Source organism: Eleutherodactylus coqui, chromosome 4 (assembly GCF_035609145.1).
Source record: "Eleutherodactylus coqui strain aEleCoq1 chromosome 4, aEleCoq1.hap1, whole genome shotgun sequence".
NCBI lineage: Eukaryota > Metazoa > Chordata > Amphibia > Anura > Eleutherodactylidae > Eleutherodactylus > Eleutherodactylus coqui.
This window is the reverse complement of record NC_089840.1, coordinates 66,597,012-66,623,586: the sequence shown is the minus strand read 5'-3', so window position 1 is coordinate 66,623,586 and position 26,575 is coordinate 66,597,012. Positions and strand designations below refer to the sequence as shown.

Sequence of the window (26,575 nt, the reverse complement as noted above, 5' to 3'; positions counted from 1 at the left end):
CTAAACTATTTTTCAATTATATAAATGATAAAATGATTTTCACTGTAAGCACTGGCCCTTTAACCAATAATGCAGGAGAAATCATAGAAGATGAGTGGAAAGTGAATCTATTAAATAGTTTTTTCTCAAGTGCATTCATGAAGGAAATAGAAATGTCCCACGAGATGCAGGAGGTTAAAACAAACCCCCTGCTAAATATCACTTATCTAACGCAGGAGGAAGTGCAGAGTCATTTAAAAAAGATTAAAATCAACAAATCACAGGGCCCAGATGGAATACACCCAAGGGTTCTAAGGGAACTAAGTGACCTGATAGATAGACCGCTATTTCTTGTATTTAGGGACTCTATTGAGACCGAGGTTGTACCACTGGATCGGCGTATTGCGAATGTGGTTCCAATATGCAAAAAGGAAATCACAGTGGCAGAAAAGTTCCTATAATATAAACCTTATCACTGAAGGAACCACTAATTCTAAAATATGACTTTAATTGATACACTAAAATAACGAACACATGTGTATTTATATGTATGATGATCACCAATTGAGGTGCACTATAGCTGAATACTGACACCCTATTTCAGCAGCAAAGTGATCAACACTTCTCCACTGTCTTGTAGTATCACCAACAGGTCATGTTTTCAGGATATCCTATGGTAAGAACGTCTGTGGCAATGTCTGAGGCACCGACAATAATTACATCACCTGTGCAACAAAGAGGAAATCCTGAAAACATGACCTGTTGGCGGTCCCTGAGGACTGGAGTTGGGGAACACTGTTCTAGACAATAATGCGCTGCTGACAATGTGACAATACTCTGAAAATGGTCAGCAATGCTTCCAATAAGACAACGCGCCTTGTCACATATCCAAAAGTGTTTTAGGTTGGTTTGAGGATATGGATGTTCTAGAATGGGACTGGTTGCACAGTTTTCACACATATTTGTAATTATAGAATGTTTCCTTCTTTAAGATCAAATAAAGTTTTGTAGGCGCAGCATCCATGTTGGAAATAGCTGCATTTTGGAGCTGGTCTCATTGCACATTTGTGACTTGTCGGCAATAATGATGTGTTACCAGTTTCTGGCTGTAAATGGAATGGAACAGCTGGATTTCTGTAGAGTGCAGACTCACTGCTGATCTTCCCAACCTTTTCACACTATCTTCAATGAAAATAGGATGAATTTGTAATGTTTATATAGAGCTTTTACTTGTGCAGTGCAGAAGCGTAGAGTCAGTACAAAGTGACAAATGCTTTGTAAAAGCCATTCAGGGAGAATAAATAGCTGACTAGGTGATGCAATAGCTTCTACCTGAGATGTTCTTATTATATATATCAAGTAACACTAGACATAAATCTATAGCTACAATATTTCAATGCAATGTCGTATTTTACTTTGTGTTAATGGAAGCCACATCAAACGACCTTAACTGCAGTTTATTCCATATATTATATATATATATATTTATTGATTTATTTCAACATGCATAATTATCATTTCTGCTTAACTCCATCTTGCCAAGGACATGCGAAGCAAACCTTTTATTGTGCTCCCAGATCCAGCTGCCTTACTACACATACAATGACAGACACAAGCTATTTGGAAGTACTATATAAAAAAAAATCTGGCATAAAACAAGAAAAAAAAATGTTCATTCAACATTCAACTCATTGACAAAAAAATGCAGTTATATCTCAGGCTGATATGTAAATGATTACACTTGTGGTCAGATTAGACCAAGTTTTGCCACCAGATTGTGTAAAAGTGCTTCCCCCATTGCTCTATAAAAAGGCTCTCAGAGGCTACTTTTGTGTAGTGGACCTCTTTTTGAGAGATCGTTGACCACTAGACATGACTCTACGACACATTCAAAGATATTTTGCCCAGTTAACGGACTTCGAGTGGGGGTGAATCTTTAGAATGGAAGAAGCAGGATGGTCCTATGGACAAATTACCGGCCATCTAGGCCGTTCTGACCAAGATGTTAAGAAGTGTTAAGAGCAGTGGTTACGTTAGGCATGCACACACATCAGTCTCCAGATGGCCCAGACAGATCACTAGTAGAGCGGATTGTGTGATCCTTTGACAAGCCTCAGCAGATCCAACATTTTTATTGTCCACCATCCACACACAGGTAGCGCCTTAATTACAGAACCCCGTCTCTGCATGGCCAATTTCCAGGTGCTTAACAGAAGGAAATTTGGTGTCATAGCACCAATTACAACACCCATCAACATCCCAACACTGTCACTTTTGTTTACAGTAAAGTCATGAACAAGAAACCTAGAATATGGAGGTCTCATGGTGAGCACTTCAATTCTGCCTTTGCAGTGGAGCGATAAATTGCCTTAACTGATGGTGTGATGATCACCACTAGTAATAATACGAGGGACAGTAACAGCTCAGCAACATGTGCACAGGTTATTCACTTTAGAAAAAAGACGGCTGAGGGGCGACCTAGCAACTATGTATAAATATATTAGCAGACAATACAGACATCTCTCCTATCATCTATTTGTACCCAGGACGGTGACTGTAAGAAGGGGACACCCTCTATGTCTAGATGAAAGACGGTTTCCACACTGACATAGGTGGGGTTTCTTTACTGTAAGAGCAGTGAGACTGTGGAATTCTCTGCCTGAGGACATGATGATGGTGAACTTGATAAAAGTGCTTAAGAGGGGACTGAATGCCTTTGAGTGTTACAAAATTACATGTTGTAGTCATTGATTACTTCAGAAGGGTCAGTGAACCAGGGATTATTCTGAGGAGGAATTCTTTTTTCCACAAAATGGGGAAAAATTGTCTTCTACCTCATTGTTGTTTTTTGCCTTCCTCTAGAACCTTGGGAGTAATAGGCTGAACTAAATGGACATATGTCTTTTTTAAGCCTAACATACAAGAGTACTATATTACTTGGATGATAAGTCTTGGATGAAGAAAGCTAAAAACATGGAATAATATTACCTGGACACAATAGAGCAGGTTACTATGGTAGTGATCAGTTATCAATATATCTCAGGTCCATACCCTATGAATGAGATATACTTTTGGAATATCACAGTCAATTAATGGTTTACCCTGGCCAGGGGTAAGCAGCTCCACCAGCTACTATTTGGAGGTGGGAGCCCCCTCCTAAACATTTTAGTATTTCATAATCTTTTGTTAATGAAATAACAAGATCCAGCTGACTAGAATAAGTTGAAGGTTAGCTCTCTCTGAGTCTGTGGCCGGGCTCACATGACTGGGTTGGACTTCGCATGCTGGAGGCCCGCAGTGGATTCCGGCTGTGAGCCTGGCATACCTGTGCACGGCCACATGGATCTCCTTCATCCTCTACAAGAGTGTTTTCACCTTGTTTATTAACCCAAGATATTGGGGAAGATGTCCACACAATTTAAAAAGAAAGAAAAGAGAATGGGAAGAAAAGAGGACAAGACAATGGCTAGTATATATAGCAGTGAAGTCCATGTCTTGCATCTATCACACAGCACTGTTTTATTGATACAGTATTTAATATACTTTGTTCATTTCCTTTTGTCTGTGATGGGTAACACAGCATTACACTAAAATCTCATTCACACAGAAGCAGCTTGTTTACTACTGGGAATATCAATGATCCCACAGCTAGAGGAACGAAGCTGACAGCAGAGCGTTAAGATCTAATTTTGGAATCCATACATGCCCTTGGGGATACGATGTGCAAACTCAGTGATATCAAAATAATCACACCACACAGAAGAGTGGCACAACATACTATAATGAATAATACTTAGCATTATGGTATGAGAGAATAGGATTTACAGCACTAATCATTCCATAGAAATTACAGCATTAAGTACATTTATCAAGATTTTAATCTTAAAAAGATTGAGAAAAAAATAATGAGCGGGAAATAGGCGAAAATAAGACAAAAATTTAAAAAAATCACTGCTTGTCCATGCCTCCCCAGTCCGGGGCAAAAGCCCTGGTGCCCATGATTCAGGTTCCAGAAGATACTGCAATGGTCACATGTTTTCCATTGTTCATGTGCCTGCTACAGCCGATCATTGGCTTCACCAGTCACATTCCATTCATGGCAGTTCAAGAGGTGGGCTTCTTTTGGGCACACCCAAGGTGTTGGAGAGAATGTTTTTATTTTCTGTTTTGTATTTTGCTTTTATAATTACCAGAAAGGTCTTTTATCTGCAGAATTGTTGAGGTTCTGCTGCCACGTTGTGATCAAACAGTTAGAGGTTTATTGTTACGTTATGTTAAATGGGTCGTCCAAGTTATATTTTTTTAATAAAAGGTCTTCCTCATGCAGTGAAATTACCAATCGTCATAAACACTCCTCTCCCTGCTCCCGCTGTGTCCTGCGCCGATGCTCAGTCCTCTGTGGCTCTGTTTTTTTACAGGCTGCAGTTCTGCCCAATTTGCGGGATGTCACAGGTGCTGCAGCCAATAACGGAGGTCAGGGATCAAGTACTGAGCTCTGTTATTGGCTACAGCACCTGTGACATCCCGTAAACAAGCTGGGAATCCTGGAACAGCAGCGCAGGACACAACGGAAACTGGGAGAGGTATATATGCCAATTTGTTATTTTATTGCATGAGGGGCACTCTTTTAATAAAAAAGTGAACCCCTTTAAGTGTTGTGCTATTGTGTGAGGGCTGACATGTGACCAGATCAGGAAGCTGGTATCTAGTCTAGGAAGCTGGGAGAGAAGGGTAGAAGATAGAGAGTGTTACATGCAAAGAACAGAGATTTAAGCACCAGATTAAGAAAGGATGCTGCTGGCACAGCAGTGAGGATATCAGAGAGGCTGTCACTGGGATTTTTGCGCCAAGCAACAACCATCTGTATCATGACAGAAAGAAAGGGAGACTGAGTCTACAAGAGAGAGTGAGTTCAACGCTGTGCTACCGGATCACATGCCACATCTCAAAAGAGACAATCAAGGAATTGGATCGTAAGTAAGGTCGGCCTTAAAAAGAATCGAATGTGTGCACATGTGTAGTGATATGCAGGCCAGCTAATAACATAACAAGTCTCAGGTCTTCAAAATTCAGCAGCACCCCTTGTTCCATCTGATTTGTCAGGACCAGTGTCATAACTAATAACTATTGGACTCCATAATGAAATGTGATATTTTGATTATTGGCCTTTTATTTGGTCATTACTTCCAGCCTCAGAGCACAGAATATTTTACTGCCCCTTACATCAAATGCTGTTTTAATAGTAGAGATGGTCCAAGAGAAGCTGCAATGCCTTCTATCCTGGTAGTTAGGCCACTAGCTAAGACTCTTTTTTTTATATCTTCACATCTAAACCAAAAAAGTACTGGTTGGGTTTCCCATTATTTAGAATAAGTTTATATGGTAGATATCAAAAGTGGTGGATGTTCTTCACCAGTAAATCTGTAGTGAGTCGTCAGCAAAATCCACCTTACATAAAGAATTTGCCCAATATATTGCTGCAAACTTGCAGTGACATACTCTAAATTCCATACCAATTTTGCCTACTATGCATGGATAGTGTCTGGAAAACACACAAAAAAATCCTTGCTAGTTCTGTCACACCTCCAAGCATTCTATGGCTAAAGCAAGTATAGGTAAAGCAGCATTTCAAAACAAGGTCACTATATGAGCATTACTGTCCTAGGTTTTTGAGACTCAATAGGACATATTTATCAAAGCAATTGCACCCGTTTTCAGGTGTTGCTATTGCAGTTAGTGGCTGCATCCACCAACTTACCCCTCCTGGCAGCCATGGCATGCATGCTTTTCCTCTCCTCCCTAGGTGCCTAGTTCTGGCATCTCCTTGGACAGTGACTATGACCTGAAGGGTGCACGTGTGTGCTTCCACTCTTAAAGGACCAGCATGCATCTTACAAATGTTTCCTCTTTCAATTACCTGTGTTACCCAGATATATAAGGAGTCATACCCCTGTGGAGGGTGTCTAAGTAATTTGGTCATTTTGATCTGCTCAAAGGCTGCCTGTCCACGCCGCAGGGGAGGAGGGGGGAGCACTGACAGGTCTTCGCAATGAGCCTATCTAATAAATAGGCTCATCGCGGAAAATCACAGCATGCCACGATTTCAATCCTGTGAGCGAAGAATCGCTATGATTCTCTACTCGTGGACGTGGGGCTGCGCTTTCCATAGTTAGCCTATGGAAAGCTTTTCATAGCGTGATTCGCAGGTGATTTATCACAAGTGGATCATCACCCATGGACAGGCAGTCTTAGAGTTCATTCTAACTCTCCGGTTCTCAAAATGTGGCTATTTCTAACTACATTCCTTCTCTCTGCCCTTGACCGTGGCTTGCAACACTAAGGCCTCATGTCCACGGGGAAAATCAGGCCCGCTACGGATTCTACATGGAGAATCTGCAGCGGGTCCCTCCTGCCCCGCGGACATGAGCGCTGAAAATAGGAATTTAAAAGAATTTACTCATCCGGAGCGGGCGGGGAAAGTCTTCTCTTCCTCACGGCCGGATCTTCTTTTTCGGCCGGCGGATGAACTCGTCACGCCGGCGGCACGTCGCCGGCACGTCGCCGACGTGCCGCGCGCATGCGCCGGGCACATCCGCCGAGCCAAAGCAAGAAAGATCCGGCCGTGAGGAAGAGAAGACCTTCCCCGCCCGCTCCGGATGAGTAAATTCTCCCGCGGATCCGGACGGCTTCCATAGGCTTCAATAGAAGCCCGCGGGAGCCGTCCCCGCGGGTGACCCGCACGAAAATGGAGCATGGTCCAGATTTTTTCATGCTCCATTTTTTTAAAAATCCCTTTTATTGACCATCCGCGGGTATTTATCTACCCCGCAGGTGGTCAATGCATCCCTATGGGGTGCGGATCCGCGGGCAGGAGAAGAGTTAAAATCTGCTGCGGATTTTAATTCTTCTTTTGTCCGTGGACATGAGCCCTAAGTGTGCTTCTGTCTGCTGCCTGTCTCAAAAACTGTCCTGATTTACCATGCTGAGGCTGTTCTTCATGACCCAACCTCGCCTTATTCCTTGTACTCAAGTATGCTGCTTGCCCTGCCCTGTACTGTTTGACTATATTGCTATATGCACCCTCATATACTGCACTTAGGCCTATAATAGCATCAGCTGCCACAATACAGAGACCACTTCCTGCATAATGGGAACCCCACAGCAAAGTCTAATCCCAACTGGTGGGGTTAAAGGGTGAAGATCGGGGTACCTTAGGTGTCCCCAAAGCCCAACCAGTCTGTGGCTCTTTGGATCTATGTCTGCTTATGCAAACCATAGGTGCATTGATAAATACTGAACTCCATATTTATCGGCCTCCCAGCCACTTTTACTGACACTTTCAAAACGTTGGGAAAATATAGAGCACATTGGCTTGTGATACTGGCTTATCTCTGAGTGGTGTGCCAGTATTAATATACAGTATATGCCACAACTGATGTACAGTTCTGGACCTAAGATAAAAGAACTTCAATAAGTTTCATTGTACACATCCCAAAGACACATCTGGCCTCTTTACTGTAAGTACTAGGGAGAGTACTTTCCATATTTCCATTTTCTTTGTTGGTTTTAACAAACTCTATAATTCTGAAACAAATTCTAAAGCCAGTAAATGATTGTCATTCTGCATCATTATCTTCAGCATTTTAAAACAATCTAGAAGTTTTTCGCATTCTTTTTAATAATGGCCATAAAAGTCACCGGCAGTGGTGTTTGTTTTATTTTCCTCATAGACAGATGGTAAACCTAATTAGAGATGAGCAGCTTGGATCTGTGTTATCAGAGCTGGGATTTATGCAATGATATGAGCAGAGTGGACTGGATTTATAAAAGGATGAATCGACCTCAGCAGAAAACATTTACCCGAAAATACTGTCTGCCTATATTCAGCTGCATACATTTACATACATTATAGTGAGATGTGCGTGCGGATGGTACAACTGTCTATTGCTGCCTAGTTTTCTAAGTGTGATAGGCAATAAAACAGAAAGTGATCGTTCTGTATGTTCTTCGCTTGCATTTTAGTGAATTTTTGGCCCATAGTAATCCCTATATCAACCCCTCCATGACGCTGCCCTTTTTTTTCCTTCCATTTTCGTTCCCCCTCCCCCTTTAAAAAAATCATAACTCCTTTATTTATCCATCGACGTTGCTGTATGGGGGCCTGTTTTTTGCGGGACGAGTTGTATTTTTCAATGGTGCCATTTACTGTACCATATAATGTACTGAAAAACTTTAAAAAAATTCTAAGTGGAGTAAAATGAAAAGAAATGACATTCCGCCATCTTTCAGTGCGTCTTGTTTCTACGGTGCAATAACTGCCACAAAAACGACATCATAACTTTATTCTATGGGTCAGTACGATTACTACAATACCAAACTTGTATATTTTTTTTTTTACTATACTACTCTTTTTTTTTTCCAAAGACATTTAATTTTTTTAAATTATTTTCTGCGGTCATCTTGTGCACGCAATAACTCTTTTATTTTTCCGTCGACGTAGTTCAGCGATGGATCATTTTTTGTGGAATGTCCTGTAGTTTACGTTAGTACTAATTTGGAATATGTACGATTTTTTGATCGCTTTTTATTGCATTTTTTCTGGGAGACAGGGTGACTGAAAAAGTGCATTTCTGGTGTTCCTTATTTTTTTTTTCAGACAAAGTTCACCGTGTATGGTAAATAATGCACTACTTTGATAGATCGGACTTTTACGGATGCGGCGATACCAAATATGTATTTTTATTTTAATATTTAGACTTTTTAATTATAGATATGGCAAAAGGGGGGTGATTTAAACTTTTGTTACTTTTTTTTTTTACAATTAAAAAAACTTTATTGCTCTTTTTTTTACTTTATTTTTAAGTACCCCTGGGGGACTACAGTATGCAATACTTTGATCGCTCCTGCAGTATGACATAATGCTATAGCATTACGTCATACTGCATTCTGACAGGCAGCCTATCAAGCCACCCAATGGGGATGGCTTGATAGGCAGTCTCTCAAGGCAACCCATGGGCATTTCAGAAGGCCCCCGGCAGCCATGACACCTGCACAGCTCCCCCGACCTCACTGCGGGGGGGCCGTGCGGGAGCCCCAAACAGCATTCGGGGGCTTTAAATACCTCTGCCAGAATTGACAGCGGCATTTAAAGGGTTAATAGCATTTAAAGGGCTATTGCCCGCGGGTGTCAGCTGTACTAAACAGCTGGCCCCGCGACCTCTCTGCATAATACCCCAACGCTCCAGGACGTAAATGTAGGTCCTGGAGCGGGAAGGGGTTAATCAGATTTTTTTCATCCTCTTTCATTTTTTCGTCCCTGCCTTCTAAGAGCTATAATATTTTTCGTTTTCCTTTGATGTAGCTGTATGACTGCTTGTTTTTTGTGGGTCAAGTTATATTTTTAATTGTACTATTTAATGTTCAATTTGACGTACTGAAAAACTTACAAACGTTTAGGTGGGATGAAATGCAAAATGAAATGCAATTGCAACATTTTTGGGGGGTTTAGTTTTTATGGCACTCGCAGTGCAGTAAAAGTAACATTTGGACTTTGTTCTGTGTGAAACATCACGGAAAATGTCCATAGACTATCTATCTGCCCTCTTGCATCAGTACATTGGTAAGTATTGTATATGGCCGTTTTCTTTGTTTTTTTTTCCTATGTATTCCCTTTTTCAGTGATTTTAAGTTGATATTAGTGTAGGGACTCACAAGAGAATGAGGACCCTTGATGTTGGGTTGTGGGCTTGCAAATTTTGGCCAAAATATTACCTAATACCTTGTATTTATTGTTACTTATTAGAGATGAGCGAGCGTACTCGGAAAAGCACTACTTGCTCGAGTAATTTGCTTTATCCGAGTATCGCTGTGCTCGTCCCTGAAGATTCGGGTGCCGCTGCGGCTGACAGGTGAGTCGCAGCGGGGAGCAGGGGAGAGCGGGCGGGAGAGAGGGAGAGAAAGATCTCCCCTCCGTTCCTCCCCGCTCTCCCCTGCAGCTCCCCGCTCTGTGCCGGCACCCGAATCTTTCGGGACGAGCACAGCGATACTCGGATAAAGCAAATTACTCGAGCGAGTAGTGCTTTTCCGAGTACGCTCGCTCATCTCTATTGCTTATTTGTATGTATCAGTAACAAGTGGTACGGCTTTAAACACTGGGGGAGGGCAGAGTGCCGATGTGGTTCACCTATAAGGTGTAGGGCAGCCTGCTGGACTAATAGGTTGTAAGCCTGCATGCAGCACTAGACCTATTATGTTGTCTGACACCCTTTTTATGCTTTATCTATATGCAAGTAGAGTACTAAGCAGCCACACCCCTTATTATAAGGTAGGTGTCTGAGTGGTTGTTCACCAGCACCTCGCACCTGTGCAATGCTCCTCCATTTAGCAGTCAGGCTATCTGCATGTTAAGGGATGTGGTGCTTCTACATGCCTTTTTGTATAAGTACATTGATAAGAATATGGCTGCTTTCTGTGATTTTATTTGTCCTGTGTGTCAGTACGATTACAATGATATCAAATTTATATAGGTTTTATGTGCTTTACTACTGTTAAAAAATACCGTATATACTGGCGTAGAAGACGACTTTTGAACCCCGAAAAATCTGCTCTGAAGTCGGGGGTCGTCTTATACGCCAGTAATACAAAAAAAAGAAAGTGTCAAAAAAAAAATCATTACTCACCTCCACCGGCGTTTTGCGGAGCTGCAGGCTATCGCTCCATCCTGGTCCCCGGCAGAGCATTGCTTTCTGGATACAGGGCTTGAAATCCCCGCCTCCAGAAAGCTAATACGGTGATTAGCTAACACACACCGTCAACCAATCACAGCCATTCAATGACATCATTGTCATTGGCTGTGATTGGCTGAAGGCACGTGTGTTTTCTGGAGGCGGGGATTTCAAGCCCTGCGTCCAAAAAGCAATGCTCTGCCGGGGACCAGGAGGGAGCGACATCCTGCAGCAGCGCCGCAGAACGCCGGGGGAGGTGAGTAATGATTTTTTTTTTGCTCCGCTGTATTCCCGGCGTATAAGGTGAAAGTTGGGGGGTCGTCTTATACGCCCCGTCGCCTTATACGCCGGTATATACGGTAAACTTTTTTTTTTTATTATTAAAAATTACTTTCCATCCTCATATACTGAGACCAATAACTTTTTTATTTTTTCATTGATCCGGCTGTGTGGGGGCTTGTTTTTTGTGTGGTCAGCTGTAGTTTTTATTAGTACAATTTTGGAGTGCATTTTTGATCATCTTTTGCAAACTTGTATAATAAAAATGTCCCTGCAGTTTAGGCATTCTGAACCTTTTTCTTTATAGTGTTCACCGTGCAGGATAAATATTGTGATATTTTAGAAGTCTGGATTTTTATGAACACTTTTATACCAAATATGTGTTTTTTTTTAAATTCTTTAAAAGATTTGTCCAAGTAGGTTTTTCTTTTCGTTAAAACCCTGTTCTTAATGTAGTAAAATAACTAAGGGGCATATACTCTCCTCTCTTCTGCACCAGCCAGAGCCGTATTTACCTCTAGGCACTGGATGGTCAGTGCATAGGACATCTAGCTGCTGTGGGGCAGCCCTGAAATTTTGTAAAAATGCATTTAACGCCATCTTCCCAGACCCCTGCCTTCTGCTAGACTGGGAGAGGGGGGGGGGGGGGGAAGAGGTGTTGTGGCGGGTGGCTCTGCGGGTTCTCTGCTGTTCGTGGGACTAAAGCCCCATTTACACTGACAGATGATCGCTCAAAAGTTGCTGAAACAATAGTTTGAGTGACAGTTTTGAGCGATCATCTTTGCATACTTTATAATAGCTAAGTAGCTACTATAGACTATTCAGCCAGAGCGGGACACAGCCTCGGCCTCTAATAGAACAATACAGCTGTATTGCATAAGCAAACAGATGTATTCTTCTCCTCTCTGACTGCCAGTGTCCCCACTGTGAATTCACAGCAGGACACAGGCAGAGAGAATCTTATCAGCACAGCCGGCTGATAACAGCCTGCTCCACTTATAACAGCTGATCGCTCAATTCTAGCAAGCTAGAATTCAGCAATCAACGACTCGTGAACGAAAACTGTACGATGTTCCTGCATTTAGACAGAACGAGAATCGCTCAAAAGATGGCTTTGAGTGATTTTTGAGCGATTCTCGTTGTGTCTAAAAGAGCATTAAGGCCAAGGGGGATTTGGGGCCAATAGCTACAGTCAAATTCTGATAAAGGAGAAGGGGTACCTGGGACTCCATGGCCATCAGACCTTCCACTAGCTTCTGTCCACTTTTCTAGTGAACTCCAGCTTGGCTCTGTTAATGTGTGTTTGTAGGTAAGCATGGTTTTGGCACCACATCTATGTAGCATGCTTGGTTTTGGTATTGTACCTATTTAGTAAGCCTGGTTCACGTACCATATATCTATAGTAATTTTGGTTGTTACTGTGGGGGAGATAAGCTATGCCAATTGCCTAGCAATAGCATATTTCCTTCTCAGCAACAACATTTCATGCAGAGAGTGTGCATGCGATAGTCAGGAGCAATGGCTGTCATCTTAACAAGTGTTTAGCCAAAAGGTCTTGTGTATGGGCAGCAGTTTTAACCTGATTTACCAATAGAGTGCAAAAGAACTAAAAGTGTCTAGGGCAAAATGAAATCTAGATACTGTACAGCCCTGGTGCCGCCACTCTAAATCTTGGATGTCACATTTACAGCAGCCTGTGACATTCCATAAACAGGCAGGACTGCAGCTGTAAACAAATAACCGAAGAGGAGGACCGCAGATAGAGAGAAGAGGTGAGTATATGCTGGTTAGTTATTTTACTACATGGGGAATAGGGTTTTAACAAACAAAAAAAAATACTCCTTCAAATATTTTATGGGAAAAAATGTAAAAGGGGAGGTTTTAAACTTTTCACATTATAATAAGTTTTTTTTACTGTTTAAAAAAGTTTTATTAAACTTTACTTAGCTGATTAACAGCTGATAGCCACCAAGTATGAAGTGAACTCAGCTCCCAAGCTTGCTCCATACACCCCGTACCACGTAAATTTACATTCTTTCGTGAAGTGGTTAAGTAGTGGATTCCAGGTTTTGTTGTAAATTGTGCTGCCAAAATATTGCAAATGATGACATTTTAGCCATAACATTTAGAACTTTTCTAATTACACATCAACTTTGGACCGTGCTCACGGCCTTCAAAGGAGATGTGGTTTAAGCTAGAATAGATGTAGGTGTCAGAAATTTTCGAGCAAATCCACGCCTACTCATAGCACAGCTGAACTTGTCATTTTAATGATTGTTACACATGTGAAAATACACCAGGTATATTAAAAGACAATATCACCATGCAAAGGCAATGTGATGACATCAGAATTCCATAAACAGCCAAACAAGGGAGTCATAGTTACTCATGTTGTCAGGGGACCAGAAAACAATCTTTAAAACGTTAAGCCACATATGGAGTTTTAGACAGCAAATGATCGAGACATGCCTTAAAACAAGTACAATGGCCCCAGAATCAGCCAAGCTTTGCCAGTGGCTAACACCAGCCCTGGGTCAGATCTGCAGATCTTAAGAAACAAATGTAAAATAGTTGAACCATAGGTAAATGATAAAGTAATAGAGAAATTAACTGTTATGTCCGTGCTGAGCTTTTACGCAGCACGCCCAGCACATACAAAAGGCAATGTTCACACAGGGCAAATAAACACCCGTAAATCCCACGTAAAATATCAAAAGCACTATCCAACACACAAAAAAGGGAGTATATATAATATTGTGTTGGTGCTCCAAAGAGGGAATACATAAATAATGATAATATAGTAATGATAATAATATATACGTGGTCTTATCAATGAATGTGCAAAATAAGTATCCAATATGCAAATGGACTCACCTGGTATGGACCCTGTTCAATGACAGGACTCCACACCTATGGTCCAACTTAGTAACTAGATATCCTTATAGATTATCCCGCTGAGATGGTACGAGCCAGGAAAGCAGCATAGGAAAGGATGCGGGGTCCGTCGGGCCTCGGTAATAGACAATGTAGTAGGGATCACTCCGTGAAAACAAAAAGATCCTTGTGCTACTTATGGTGCAAAAGATAAGAGGAAATATGGAGAAACTTATGTAGTGGACCAGAGTTAGTGGGGCCCCTCCATAAGTTTGAATGTGTTTGTCTTGTGCAATAGTGTTGTCAGCGTCTTTTGTGTTGTATGCATTTGATCTGTATTGCACCTTTGTAACACTGAATGGGTTAATGTCTGGGTTATGTCTGAGAAATGTTGTGCTTCATGCGACCTTGTGTTATAAATGTGTTTGCAAGGTGGATGCAAGTGAGTCTAGGAAGCTTCTAGGAGAGCGTTAGATTAGGAGTCCGTGAGAGTCTGCCCACACACAGCAACCATTGGTCATTTCTCAAAAACAAGACTTCCCACAGCTGCATGGGTGGAAAAATAAAAAGTTACGGCTGTCCGAAGTTATTGACAGAAATTTTTTAAAGATATTATATTCTTTCTAAAGTAGTACAACAAAAGAAATAAATAAATTTGGTATTGTTGTAATCATACCGACTCATAAAATAAAGTCATCAGGTCATCACGGCTATATCAGTGGAAAAATAAAATAAGTATAAAGTGCCCTTAAGAGGTTAAAGTTCAGCAGGAGAAAGAAGAATAACAAGTAAAATAATGCAGTACTATATAGATAATAATAAAGGTACAATACATGTATACATTATTTATTATACCATTATTTTTATGGAGTGTAAGTACTATATAGACCTGCAATATGTGGCATAAATGTATATCCTATCTGTCCCGATATTTTTATATTTTTCAAGCAGTAGAATATTAATATGTAACACAGATATTCAGATAAATCCAACATGCAGCAATAATACCTGTCCATTAAAGCCAGCTCCATCTGGAGACTTAAGGAATTCATTGTAAACTTGGTTTGCTCTGTTGATCACCATGGCAACTGCATCTTGATATTGAGGGGAAGAAATGGCCAGCAGCGGCAAGGCAGCTAGTGGGATGTGATCTTCACTAATGTTCAAGCAGTTCTCATCGTAGCTGTAAGGGTTAAGACTGGAGAGACAAAATATAATATTGCCATTTAGTCGTATTAGTCAAGAAAAGTCAAGAGAATGTCGTACATAATAAATCTGCAGCTATCTATGCTTTTTACCCAAAACATTTATATGACCTTTTTCATAGGCGCAATCATTTCTGGGGGTTTGAACACTGAGACCCAGGGATCGTGAGAACGATGCACCTCAAGTTTACCTAGTAAATGGAGCATAGATGCGCATGCGTGGCCACCACTGCACTTACTGCCTATGGAGATAGACAAGCACTAGAGGGACTCGGGGTGCACCATTCTTGTGCTCAGTGGAGTTTCAGCAGTCAGATCCCCATTCTGTAGAGAGACGATAAATGTTTTTGGTAAAATAATCCCTTAAATCTTAGAATATAAAGATAGCCAGGGGTTAAAAAAATTATGAGAATTATGATGTCAATATGGCCAGAATTTTTCTGTATTAAAACCTTCAAACTTTTCCTGCTTACCCAACGGTCATTTGTCCAAAGACGTATTGACAAGTTTCTTAAAGGGGTTGTGAGTAAAAAGAAAAAAGAAAGTCTCCTTCCGTCCACCTTCCAGAAACATCACCACTCTTGTTCATGGGCTCAGTCTGGAAATATGTCTGAGCCCTCTGTAAGTAAATGGGAATGAGCTGCAATACAACATTGGACAAGGGTAGCGCGGTTTTTGGAGGAAAGTCTTATGAAAACCATCTCTTTTTTCTCCTACAGTATGTTGCAGAATATCTATACACCTATGATATGTGTCCCCTAGTTGTTCAGCCAACCATTTGACCAAATCTAAAAGATTATTAGATTCAGCCAATGCAGTTTCTACAAGAAAACATCATATGTTCTAAAATCTGAACCACTGTAACGGGCCATTTTAAAGTCCTATCCCCAATTCCATTAATGCCGGACACCCTCCTAAAAATACCTACTTTGCATAGGTCCCACCTCTTTGAGGCCTGTGGGAAAGTATGACATTTTATCCTGATCAAAGAAATATTTCAGAAAGGATGATCAGAAACATGTTAACATATATTAATCTAGAAACTTGTACAAAACCTAAAAAACCCCATACACATTAGGTAAGATTAGTCTGAATCCACCGGGACTGGCTGACTATTGTACTCAACTCTCCCTGGCAGACTATGTTGGGGGAAGAAGGATTGAGTATGCTGAATTTCAATACCAAACCCTTTTGTTCTTCCTACACATAAGAGGTGTCTGCAAATGGACTGAGATCTTTCTCAGACATTCAGAGTAAACAGGTAGTTGAACTGCCTGTTCATATGGGCTAATAGTCACTTTGACTTTAGGTAAGCTAAAATCCAAGCAACTCCAACATGTGAGCGATTCTCATTCACTTGCCCTGTCGGGTCCTGAGTTTACACGGGATGGAAGTGGCCCATAAGTGCTCATTTGAGCAATTAATTGGGCGACTATCGGCCTGTGTAAAAGTACTGTGGGGTGCACACATGAGCGCTTGGCCAAACTGAACATTCATATATATGGAGGAGTTGGGAGAATTATTTAAAGAGTATAGTCAGCTTAAGGCTATATGTTATTATTAAACCAGACTGTGAGCCATCATTTTCAAATGTAAAAGTCTTGAAATAGTCAAAAATCTTTCTAAAAGTTACCAAAATTACCAGATATACAGTTACCAAATTTACTGAATATAAGTCACAAAAATATCTTCCTATATGTAACATCTTTCAATATTTTTTACTTGTTGAATATCTGCCCTTACTTGGTGTTTATAGAAATGTATATAGGCAATCAGTTGTGAGATAATTACAGCAGCAAGGGCTCCTGCACACTGGTGAGAGCGATATCGGGTCATGAATCATGACCCAATATCATCCTCGCAATCCTTCTGAAAACCCTGGATGCGAGGCGTTTTCACATGGAAACAGCCTTGCATTCCTGAGGGGCTGAAGGAATCCCCCATAGCAAGGAGAGAGGGGGATGGAGCTACAGGGGATCTCCTAGAGATCTCTCCATATTTGGAGAGAGGGCTTCCCCCGAGAGCAGGGTGAGAGAGTGCGAGGCCAGAGGGGGTTGTCATTGTGATTCCTCTCTAGCCAAGAGAGGAAGAGGGGCTGGAGGGCAGATCTGCAAATGTATTTAAATATATTTGTGGATGCACTGCGGAACCTAAGCTTCCATAGAGTTGAATAGAGCCAGATCCACGGTAAAATGGAGCATGCTGTGATTTTTTTTTTAAAAGCACTGCGCTTGCATACGGCACGTCGGCCGGCGCGCCTGCTCATTCCGCAGTGCAGAATAAAAGAAGATCCGTCCGGGACGCAGAAGACCTGCACCACATCCGGACAGTTGAGAAAATGTGCATGGCTGCGGACACGGGTGGAATCGGCTGCAGGATTCTGCACTTGGAATTTGTGCATGCCCATGGACATGAGGCCTCACACAATTAACCCTTTCCAATCCACTGTCTGACCTCTGAAGACATTATGACTTAAGGCTGTACAGCTCCGATGTTGGAAGACGTCCGTCGGGGTTCTCTTACTGTATATCGCCTGCCCTCCGCTGTTGGAGCCTATCCAACGTGTCACCTAATGCAGTACTGGCTTTATCCAGCAGATAGCGCCGTTGTATAACGGCAGAAAAAGAGTAAGCCCCCTAGGAAAACCAGGATACAAATTGGATTAGAAAGGGTTAATCAGTCTTTAATACACAAATATATTGTAGAAAACCAGACTTCTGTGAGCAGCACTAGAGTAGGTCAAGCGTGACAAACATTCATTAAATGAAGGCATCCGACACAGGGGCAGTCATAGAGGCAAGTGGGGCACAGGGCAAAAATGAGAATGTGCCCCTCTTCTAGTGCTGTTCATACTAACACAACCATCCCCAAAATAAAGTCATATATTTGGAAAGGAGGATGTGACAAATATTTTCTGCATCTGATTTGTTTGCCCTTAACTTTTTCCTATCACCACATATAAAGCAATTGGTTCACAATAAAGAAAAAGATCAGCTTTAATGTAAAATAAATGTATATTTTGCTATTGTTTGCACAACTGTTCCTATACATCATTGGCCTACACCTATCCCCCTGCATTTGTATTATTCAGCATCTCTTCTACTTCTGACAATTCATCATCTTCTAAGCCTCCTTCATTTCATTTCCCATTCTTTAGATGAAACACCAACACTGAAGTTCAAACAACCCTCATGTTTTACTCTCTTTATCTAATGTGTCTAGGTTTTTTCCATACATCATCACAACTGCAGAGACAGAGGGTATATATCATTCTAGTACCTTGTTGTTTTATATTGTTAACCATAGCCAATATAGTAACATATTTAAAGGGACACTAACTTTTCAGACAACTTATGCTCATCTGATAGCCTGTGTGTGCCTCATCAATTGTGTAATATACTTCTATTAAAAATGTTGTTGTTTTACCAATGTAAATCACGGTTGAAGTGGCTGCCACTAGAGGTCTCCCTTTCAACCCCTCTGCAATCTAGAGGGGTCAAGTGGGGGCAAATTGGTGGCCAAGGAACAGGGCATATTGTCCAATCCAGAGAGTTCCAAATCGAGCTGCGAGCCAATGGGGATGAGGTCGAGTGCCATTCTGCTGGTACCAAACCTGTTGACATTGAGCCAATGGCAAGTCATTAAGTCATTTGTCCAATGTCATATTTAGAATGATTAGATATCGGTCACTATTCAAGGTGCCGTTAATGAAAAAAGAACCAAACAGCTGCTCATCCCGAATTCCACAACAGACATTTACAGTAAAACAACTTTGGTGATGTGCTTGTGTGCTCTGCCCAGTGGTGCATATTGTGATGGTCAGGGGCGTAACTATAGGGGATGCAGTTGCACCCAGGCTTAGGAGCCTTAGGGGGCCCATTAGGCCTCTCTTCTCCATATAGGGAGCCCAATACTATGTATAAAGCATTATAGTTGGGGGCCCTGTTGCAGGTTTTGCATTGGGGCCCAGGAGCTTCATGTTACGCCTCTGGTGATGGTTACACACTTCATCCTGGGTAAACAAGATTACTTTTGCCCCTGGATAGAAACCCTATATGCAATGGTATAAGCATATCCACCAGGTCAGTCATTGCCATTCTGTATTTTATCGCATGATATAGCACTATATATGTGGCTATATATGTATACAAGTGTAAAGAGTAACTAACTGTACATGTGTGGCCATTTCTTCACTGTGAAAGCTAACCAGGCACATCGTTCTTGGTATTCATGTTCAGTGCCATAACTTTTTAGGATGGTAAAAACTTCTGTAGCAGTAACATTACATCTGAATTTGACATATAGTCTATACTTATGAGACAAGTTCTGATTTACAAGAATTTACTAATGATTAACGATAAACGTAAATAATCATATCTGGGAGATTTCAGGGAGACACTATGAAACTGATTGCACATATGCTATTGATTTTTAGACTGACTGCCAAGCTTTGTCCTAGCTACGGTGGCGAGCAAATTACTTCTAATTATCTTTAAATAGACACTATTTGAACTGAGCCTTCACTTGGATGTGCAACCAAAACCCCAAGTGCAAATGTATTAATACTGTTGAAAGATGCATCAATGTGCAAGACAAAAAGCACAATTTGCCATAATTTACCAAAATGATAATGTCAGGTTGTGCTGCTAGAGTCTGTTGTTCTACAGGGTTCCAGGAGCACACCTTCACAGGTGAGGGATAGTTTAGCTGGCTGGGGGTGGTTTGCTCTTGCTAGCCAGTCCCCAGTGTGGCTTATGTTCTGTTACCTTTGTGTTGCAGCTTGCTGTGTGACTTGTCCCGTTACCTTTGTGTTGCAGCTTGCTGTGTAGCTTGTGTTCTGTTACCTTTGTGTGCAGCTTGCTGTAGGACTTGTGTCCTGTTACCTTGGTGTTGCAGCTTGCTGTATGAACTGTGTCCTTTCCTGCTGGATCATGTGTCTCGTTAGAGTAGGGACCGCAGGTCACGAGGATCCTTGATCACTGGGCTCGCGGCTAAAGTGTCTTGGCCAATTCTCAAACTAATCCCTCGTATTTATATGTCAGCTATTTCAGCTATTCCATCTGCTTTAGCATGCAGGGATGTTTGGCGAGTGTGTTTTCTGTTTGTCTTAGGTTATTGCTGTCCGTGAGTCCAGTCCACGGTATGCAATTCGCTGTCCAGTTGGTGTTACTGTCATCACGTCAAGTTTCTATTGGTTTTTGGTCCCTTGGTCCTAACCTGTGTTTTTGGGTCACGTTCATGTGGGCTCAGTGCCTATTTGCCCACACAAACGTAACAGATAAATAACACAATACGTTAGACTTTTTCTTTCTTTATACCCGCTCATAAGTTAACCTACACTTACACCAATATTTTGGCACATTTCATGACTTTCTAGTAATGTTCGGTGAAGCGAAATCCTCTTTTGGGTCAGTCATACTAACACAACCATCCCAGACATAAAGTCATATATTTGGAATGGAGGATGTGACAAACATATGGTAAGCTGTATATGACCAGGACCTCAGGTGAGAATAAAGTATAAAAAGGAGGAAGATGGGGAAAAAAAACAAGAAAAAAGAAAAATATTCATTCTTCTTTTTTCTGCTATTTTTCTTTTCTTTTTCTTTCTTATTTTCCTATTTTTCATCATTAACTTTGCATATAAAACAGCTCAAATGTACTTAGATACACTCCTAGGTGACATAAGAGGACTATACTTGGTTTTTATGGCTCTTAGACAGTACTATATACCAGTTTTATGGGTATTGGTGAAGTACTAATTCAGACCGAACTGAATTTTTTGCCCAAATTTGGCAAACCATCTGAACCTTTGAAAAGTTCGCTCATCCCTACTCTCTAGGCTAAAAATCACACAGGCATAATTCTCATCTGTGTGCTGTTCGAGTCGACAATGGACTGGATTCGGACAACACACAGATCCATAACAGTCAAATAGGCTATTCACACGGGCATTTGTCACATGGACCATCAGTTCTTGTGAAAGAAATTGCAGGAAGCCCTGTTCTTGCCTGTTTTCACGGATGGAAGAAGTAAATACGATGTTAAGGGCACCGTGAATATCAGACTACACATGGGCAGCTTCCATGTGCTACACAATGTATTTTCGCATTTGATTTTACAGATATAACACAGTTCGTCAGTGTAAGTAAGCCCATAGCTTCTTTTCAAAAGTAATAGGTTAGGAACTTAGGAATAACATGTGTCTAATACGCCTCATCAACTTTGTGTATGCCATCTACCACACTTTTTTCGTGTAATTTGCAACAGCCACGAAGGGTCTCCCTTCCTTTTTTGCTCTCAAGTGAAATCCATCTCTGGTAGCAGAAATAATAAGATGGAACACAGAAAGGGTAGAAGAGGGATGACTCATGCTGCTCACTGAAGTTTATAGAGAGCAGAAGGGAGGGAGGAAGAGAAGGAAGGAAAATGACTAGCATAGAGAAAAATTAGAACTTCAGATACAGCCTACAGAGAGGAATGCTGGTGATAAATGCAGGATAATGCTATATGTGGCCAACTGATCATTGTAATTTGAATGGTGGCCTGTTAAGGGTTTTTCTAGCATGTTGCATTATTATATGGAATTTATTTTGTGAGAAATTGGATTCCTTAAAGGGGTTTTCTAATAAAAATCATTTGTGGCAGTGGGGAGACAAACCCAAGTTTAAAAAAAAAAAAAAAAAAAAAAAATATATTTACCTCCCATTGCACGCTGCTACCCCTCTATCACTTGCCACTGCTCTGGTGTTCTGTTTACATCATCGGCAGTGGTCACACAAGTTGTATACGCATGTGGCCAATGCAGCCAATAGAAGGCCAAACAGAGATGTCATTGGACATCCCGTAAACCTGCCTCAGGTCTTCTACATAGCCCATGTGACAGGTTTATGGGATGTAACCAGGCCTTCTGGCTGGGTGACATCACCTGTCAGATGCCGTCACACTGGCACCACAGGGAGTTTATTTCTTTTATATAATTTTGGGCATGGTCGCATAAAACTACATAAAATAAATAACTTGAAATATCCCCTTTTTCCAAGTTTGTTTATTATGTACAAAACTAAGTCCCTAATACATTTAGGTTTCGTGGTCAGTGCCTTGGCCTTTGCTTTTTCAAGCTTGGCAATTCTGGCCACAGACTTTGGGCCCAAGATTCCTCCTCACCAGTGACGACAGATCTCATCCTATCTGTCGTTGTAATTGGTCTTGATGGGCTCCACCAGTTTGGTGAGTGCTCCTTTATCCTCAGCATTTACTTGTGTGAAGGCAATGCTGGTGCAGGTCTTCTTATGGACAAGGTGGCCCAGTCTGAACTTGCCCTTAACAATTTAGTAGGGTACGCTCATCTTCCAGCACAGAGCAGGCAGGGAGATAACAAGCTCAATAGGGTCCACATCATGAGCAAGGATAAACAGTTGGGCCTTCTGTGTTAACATCTGCTCTGATCTTGGGGGGGTCTCTCAGTTGGGACATCACCTTTGCTAGCAGCTTTTTGCTCAGCTCGGGCCAGCAGACCTTTCTTCTTCTCTTGCTTGGTCCGTATTAGGGGGCCAGTTTGAAGAGCTGTGTTGCTATCTGCTGGTCCAGGGCATAGACAACTGGTGAGTTGCAGGAGATGCCTTGAGATGTTTGTACAAGATGGACCTCTGGTGTTGGAGCTGGATGTAGGGTGGCCATTTTTCAAAGCGTGTGAGATGTCCTGTCTGATGGCAAAGTTCTTGTGCCTTCTTCTTTTGAAAAGTAGCTTCAACACTTTCTTCACTTCAGTCTTCCTGATGACAACAGGGGCCGGAGCCGCCTTTTCCCTTTAGGCATGGTGGATGGGCATGGAAAACTCAGAAAACCCTTTTAGCAAAATTCATTAAAAGTTAAGGGTGGACACATCTGTATTTTTTTATATTGACTACATTGATATTTTTTTTATTTACTTCTGTACCTTCTCTGCATTCTATGGATGCCTTAATTCCTTCAATAAAAGCACAAATAGTACTATGAGACTACTTTTTCATTTCTCCTCTTCCTATCAATCTGCAAATATGCTGATGAAATGCATTTACTCCAACAGTAACCCCACATCTATGATGTCTGCAGTGTTCTTCTAACTTACATTCTAGTTTCATGTGACATAACCATATACTGCTTATACTAAAGTATAAGCCAAGTTTTTCAGCACAAAAAAAATATGCTGAAAAAGGCCCTCTCGGCTTATACTCGTGTGAGGTAAGAAAAAACAACAAAAAAAAACACAATACTCACCTCTCAGCCGGCATCTGTTTCCCCGGCAGTGCGGCAAGCTGCTTCAGACTTCTCCCCGCTGTCATCTCCCTGGCTCGGTTTTGAATTTGAGCTGTGTGAGGAAGCGCTTTGATTGCATCAAGCACTGGCCAATCACAGCCAACGCTCGATAATTCACAGCCATTCAGTGAATTACATCACTGAATGGATGATTGGTTTATCGAGCGCAGGCTGTGATTGGCTGGCGCTCGATCCAATGACAGCGCTTAGCTACACAGCGCTGATGGCGGGGGAATTCAAAACCAAGCCAGGGAGATGACAGCGGGGAGAAGCCTGAAGCAGCTTGCCGCATCGTTGGGTAGAGCATCGTGCCTGGGACAGCACTGTGCTGGGGACACAGACGCTGGCTGAGAGGTGAGTATTGCTTTCTGTTTTATCTAGTATATACTTGAGTATAGCTAGGCTTATACTCGAGTCACTAAGTTTTAGCAGTTTTTTTGTGATAAAACGTATTGACTTGGCTTATACTCGGGTCGACTTATACTTGAGTATATACGGTATGTTAAAGCTGTTCCTCACAGATTCATTTGGAATCTATGAAAAAAAATGATGGCATATTCCATCTAAAACAGCATTAGGGTGAAGTCACACGAACGTATATCGGCTCGGTTTTTACGCCGAGCCGATATACGTTGTCCTCGTGTGCAGGGGGGGGGGGAGGATGGAAGAGCCAGGAGCAGGAACTGAGCTCCCGGCCCCCTCTCCGCCTCCTCTCTGCCCCTCTGCACTATTTGTAATGGGAAGAGGCGGGCGGGGGCGGGGCTAAGTTCCGAGAATTAGCCCCGCCCCGTCCCACCTTTCCCCATTGCAAATAGTGCAGAGGGGCGGCGAGGAGGCAGGGAGGGGGGTGCGAGCTCCTGCACTTGGCTCTTCCATCCTCCCCCCCTGCACACGAGGACAACGTATATCGGCTCGGCGTGAAAACCGAGCCGATATACGTTCGTGTGACTTCACCCTTAATTAGATACTCAAATAAGTGGCACATGTAGTGCCTGCTGGTCCATAATAGGGACATCTAGGGACCTGTGTGTTGGCACACTAGCTTTGCATGAGGCCTAATGGGATGATTGTCTAACTCCTCCTCCTCTACAATTAAAAGACCATCACTAGTACTCACTGCTTGGATTTCTGGTCATGCAGGTTAAATAATAAAGGGACTTTACTGTAGCAAGATGCCACATAAAACTTATTTTGCAAGGAGATATCTGAATATTCAGAAAGCTAGATTACCATTTTTACAATGCAACTTAATGCTTCAAAAATCTATTTGCATTTCTTAAACAGAATGATTGTAGATATGTATGACTATGCAGTTAATTTGTGAAGCATAAAATGGAATTACTGATTACCTTTAGTGTGACATATGGCAAGTTTAGAAATTTTATTTTTTAATCGACTGTGCATATTTAGCTATAAGTGCATCTTCTTCCTTGGCAAATTTATGGGCAACGCAGATTTACCAATTGTTATTTTGTTACCCTCAGGGTGCGTTCACACGAACGTATATCGGCTCGGTTTTCACGCCGAGCCGATATACGTTGTCCTCATGTGCAGGGGGGGGGGAGGCTGGAAGAGCCCAGGAGCAGAAACTCAGCTCCCGCCCCCTCTCTGCCTCCTCTCCACCCCTCTGCACTATTTGCAATGGGGAGAGGTGGAACGGGGGCGGGGCTAATTCCCGGAATTTAGCCCCGCCCCGTTCCGCCTCCTCTCATTGCAAATAGTGCAGAGGGGTGGAGAGGAGGCAGAGAGGGGGCGGGAGCTGAGTTCCTGCTCCTGGGCTCTTCCAGCCTCCCCCCCTGCACATGAGGACAACGTATATCGGCTCGGCATGAAAACCGAGCCGATATACGTTCGTCTGAATGCACCCTCAGTTTGTGATTCCTATTAGGTCAATATATTTATGTTTCTATGTTTCTTTGAATCACTTTAGTGTAGCCTTAAAATACATAGTATAATAATACACTGTCTTTAAAAAAAATGTCAAGCACCTAGAAAAAGTTAAGGCCCATTTACATAGAGCGATGATCGCTCAAAGATCGCTCAAACGACAGTTTGAGTGACAGCTTTGAGTGATCATTTTGCATAAACTATTAAGTAGCTGCTCAGCTACTTATTAGTTATTTAGTGTGCAAATGAAGCCTTTAGCTGAAAGCAGTTAATAGCTGGTGGGCTCTTATCTGCTTTCAGTTCCTTTGTTCTCCAACGGTAAACAATGCTATCAGCACTCCCCGTGGAGAACTGCTGATAAGGCTGAAGGACAATTTTTAGTTCGGCCTGAATTTATCGATCAGCTAGCAGTGCACAAAAAGTGCACGATCGCCGCACATTTAGTCGCAACGATTATCGCTGAAACAATTGCTTTTTAGCGATTTTTAAATGATCATTGCTCTGTGTAAATGGGCCTTTATTCTTTTGCTGTAAAACGTGGCATGCAGTTACATCTCAGGCAGATATGCAAATGATAAGAGTTGTGGCGTGATTAGATAAACGGTCTTGACATCTGAGGTCTTAAAAGTGACTCCACGCTTGGTCTATTAAAAGGCTCACACAGGTTACTTGTGTGTAGTGAAGCCCTTTTTCTGCTTGTGTAGAGCTTGTTGACCACTAGACGCCTCCATGATGCAATCAAAAAGATTTTGTCTAGTTAACAGGAGTTTGAGAGGGGGTGCATTATTGGAATACAAGAAGCTGGATGGTCGTAATGACGAATTGCCGCCACCTGAGCCCTTCCAAGCAGAGTATTAGAAAGTGTTGGTACCAGTAGATGCGTGAGACTACACAAACAAGGTGACCGGGCTCAGGAAGTCCTTGACAGTCCACCAGTAGAGAGAGTCGTCTGATCATTCAAGAAGCATGAGTAGCAATAACTCTTTTATTGTCCAAAATCCAGAGACAGGTAGTGCCATTGTTACTGGCCTCTGAGTCTCTCAGAACCATTTCAAGTTGATTGGCTGAAGGACAGTTGGTCTCACGGCGCCCATTACTTATACTGCCTTTGTCACACACCCACTGTCACCTCTGTTATCAGTGGCATCCTGAACAAAGAAGTTGGAACCAAGTTGCCTTCAGCGACAAATCTAGGTTTGGTTTGGGCACGGACAACGGCCATGTTTGTGTCGGGAGACCTAGGGGTAAAAGCCTCAATCTTGCCTTTGCTGTGGAGCAGCACACTGCCCCTACTGCTGGTGTGATGATCTGGGGGCCTAACAGGGTACT

The 26,575-nt window shown here is 42.1% G+C and overlaps 1 protein-coding gene and 1 pseudogene across 1 annotated transcript in view; both read right to left on the bottom strand.

The window, feature by feature from the left end:
• The window catches only part of PITPNM3 (PITPNM family member 3), a 498,866-nt gene that overhangs the window by 154,916 nt on the left and 317,375 nt on the right, over window positions 1-26,575 (bottom strand). The window contains exon 7 of the mRNA XM_066599616.1: window positions 14,865-15,054. Coding sequence (XP_066455713.1) covers window positions 14,865-15,054 — 190 coding nt within the window. The remainder of the gene's footprint in view (window positions 1-14,864; window positions 15,055-26,575) is intronic.
• LOC136624966 (large ribosomal subunit protein eL8 pseudogene) lies at window positions 18,533-25,977 on the bottom strand (annotated as a pseudogene).